Source organism: Bidens hawaiensis, unplaced genomic scaffold, assembly GCF_021521415.1.
Source record: "Bidens hawaiensis isolate Kalapana, Puna unplaced genomic scaffold, B.hawaiensis_p1.1 tig00024027_1, whole genome shotgun sequence".
In the NCBI taxonomy this organism is placed as follows: domain Eukaryota; kingdom Viridiplantae; phylum Streptophyta; class Magnoliopsida; order Asterales; family Asteraceae; genus Bidens; species Bidens hawaiensis.
In genome coordinates this window covers 196,397-198,686 of record NW_027493788.1, presented here as the reverse complement: position 1 = coordinate 198,686, position 2,290 = coordinate 196,397, and the positions used below count along the sequence as shown (strand labels likewise).

At 40.2% G+C, this 2,290-nt stretch overlaps 1 protein-coding gene across 1 annotated transcript; it reads right to left on the bottom strand.

Moving 5' to 3' along the window:
* Positions 1 to 439: 439 nt before the first annotated feature.
* LOC143568628 (lysM domain receptor-like kinase 3) lies at positions 440 to 1,660 on the bottom strand. Its single transcript, XM_077054735.1, has one exon. It carries the CDS (start codon positions 1,658 to 1,660, stop codon positions 440 to 442), a length of 1,221 nt encoding a protein of 406 aa, XP_076910850.1.
* Positions 1,661 to 2,290: the final 630 nt, after the last annotated feature.

Here is a 2,290-nt window from a genome sequence, read left to right as displayed (position 1 = left end):
TTTATAATTTCGCTTTCAAATTGGTGTCAAAGCTTCTAAAATTGAAGTCCTTAAGTTACCGAAGAGTTATAACAAAACATCCTCAAACAAGATGGCTATACAAAGCATATTCTTAACCATGATATACTTCTTACAAAGTGCACAAAATGTTAAACAATCAACATCAACACGTGTCAACTTGAAAAATGCTACAAGACTTCAAGTGATCAAAGATAAACGCGCACATACGAGTCAACAATAGACAGAAAAGTCATATTCTTGTATGGTCATTATGGTATAACTTTAATTTCACTAACTTTACCATGTAAATTATACAACTTTGTATCGTTCTCTTGTATTATTTTCGTGTCATTAAAAAAATATGAGGGGCAAATTAGTTAAAATAATAACTACAGGGTCGATTATAACATTCATCAAAAACCAAGGGACGTCTATGATTCTATCGAGGGCCCATTGAAACCGAGAAATCCACCGGAAGTAATCCCATCATCTCCGTCCAACTTTGAGACTCCAAATAAAGCTTCGAGATCCGACCCACAACCCAACTAATATCGGGTCTCTTATCCGGATCCTCCTCCAAACACACTAACCCTAATTGCGCCAACTTCAACGCCACCTCCTCAGGAAACGAGTCCTTCAATCTCCGGTCAACCCACCGCCTCACGCCACCACCCTCCACCGCCTCTCTCGCAGTCTCAATTACCGAAACCCTCACGTAATCTCCATTCTCCTTCCTGTAATTCAACGGCTCTTCGCCAGACAATAGTTCCAAAATAACGACCCCGAAAGCGTACACGTCAGACTTCTGCGTGGCAATGCCAGTGGATTGAAATTCCGGAGACATGTAACCTCTCGTACCTTCGAATTTCATAAATTTGTCATCCGACTTAACCGAATCATAATCTGTTTCACCGCAGAGCTCCGCGGTACCAAAATGGCATATTCTCGCGTTCATTGACGAAGACGATTGCGTGACAATCACGCTACTGCTTTTAATATGATTATGTATAAACTTCTTCTGCAAACCAGTCGAATTATGAATGTAATCCAGGCCGTGAGCGAGATCAGCCGCGATCAGTATTCGCGACATCCAATCGGACAGTACGGTAAAATTAGGGTTTCTAGGGTTTTTTAAACAATTTGAAAGTCTAACGCCGTTAACATAATCATAAACCAGATATATATAGCTTCCAGACATCGAAGCTCCTTTAAGCTTAATCAAACTCGAATGATGACTCTTACATATCACCAGAAGCCGTTCTCGAAGCTCGGTTTCATCAATCGGACGCCTAAACTTCCGTTGGAAGACGATGACGTCATCGCCGCGGATGACGCACCGCCACGCGGCGGAGGATGACGATGATGAGTGTTTTGCTGACGTAAAGCCGTTTGTGGCGGCGAATATCTCTTTGAAATGGTAAACGTGAGGGTTTTCCGGCAGGAAGTCACGGAGGCTTGAGAGTGAGCTCCGGCTGGAAGCAGATGATGATATCCGTGACTCTTTATTGTAACTGTTGCCGTTGCTTGATCCGTACGCCGGCACGGATGAAGACACGGTGGAGAATCGATCGAATTGATTGGATCTAGAAGTTGTAGTTCTGGATGATGACGTGGCAGCTGGAGATTTAATAGTCACCGGTTGAATTACGTCTTTGTTCATATTTTTTGACATACAGTTGCAAAAATCACGCATGTTTTTGAAGAATTTATTGAGAACGTTGTGACGCGAATTGAGTCGGTATCGGAATCGGAAAGTATAGCCGGTGGCACATAGCAGAAGAAGTTGTTAGGACAGTTGAGATTGTGAGGTGAGAATGGGGTTTTGAATGTAATTTTGTACCTTTGCAGTGGAGTCATTATCCACCTACCTGGCTACCTTGGACGAAATTTGTTCTCACTGTTTATTAAAAACAATAGCTTTTTTTTTACGACAAATTATAAAAATAACTGATATTTATTTTTGTTCGTATATATGGACTTTAAAAAATCGATATTGTTATGATATTAGCCCTAATTATAACAATATTTTCGAAGTAATAACTGAACTAAGAAATATGCTGAGTAAACAATATGATATCTTTTTTACTTCTGGATATCAACCTTCGTTCAAATCATTCTATTTATAATGCAAAAACTACTGTGCAAAAGTACTATTTAAGGAGACAAACGAAATATAATTGGTGCATATAAAAATATAGTTGGTGAAGTCATGGTGTCATACAAATAATAGTGTCGGTGTCGGTAATTCATAACACTCCCCCTTGGATGACACCATTTCAAAACGTCGGGG

Bases quoted from the DNA above. Each gene is read 5' to 3' on its own strand.
- LOC143568628 (XM_077054735.1), bottom strand. From the start codon at position 1,660: ATGAACAAAGACGTAATTCAACCGGTGACTATTAAATCTCCAGCTGCC.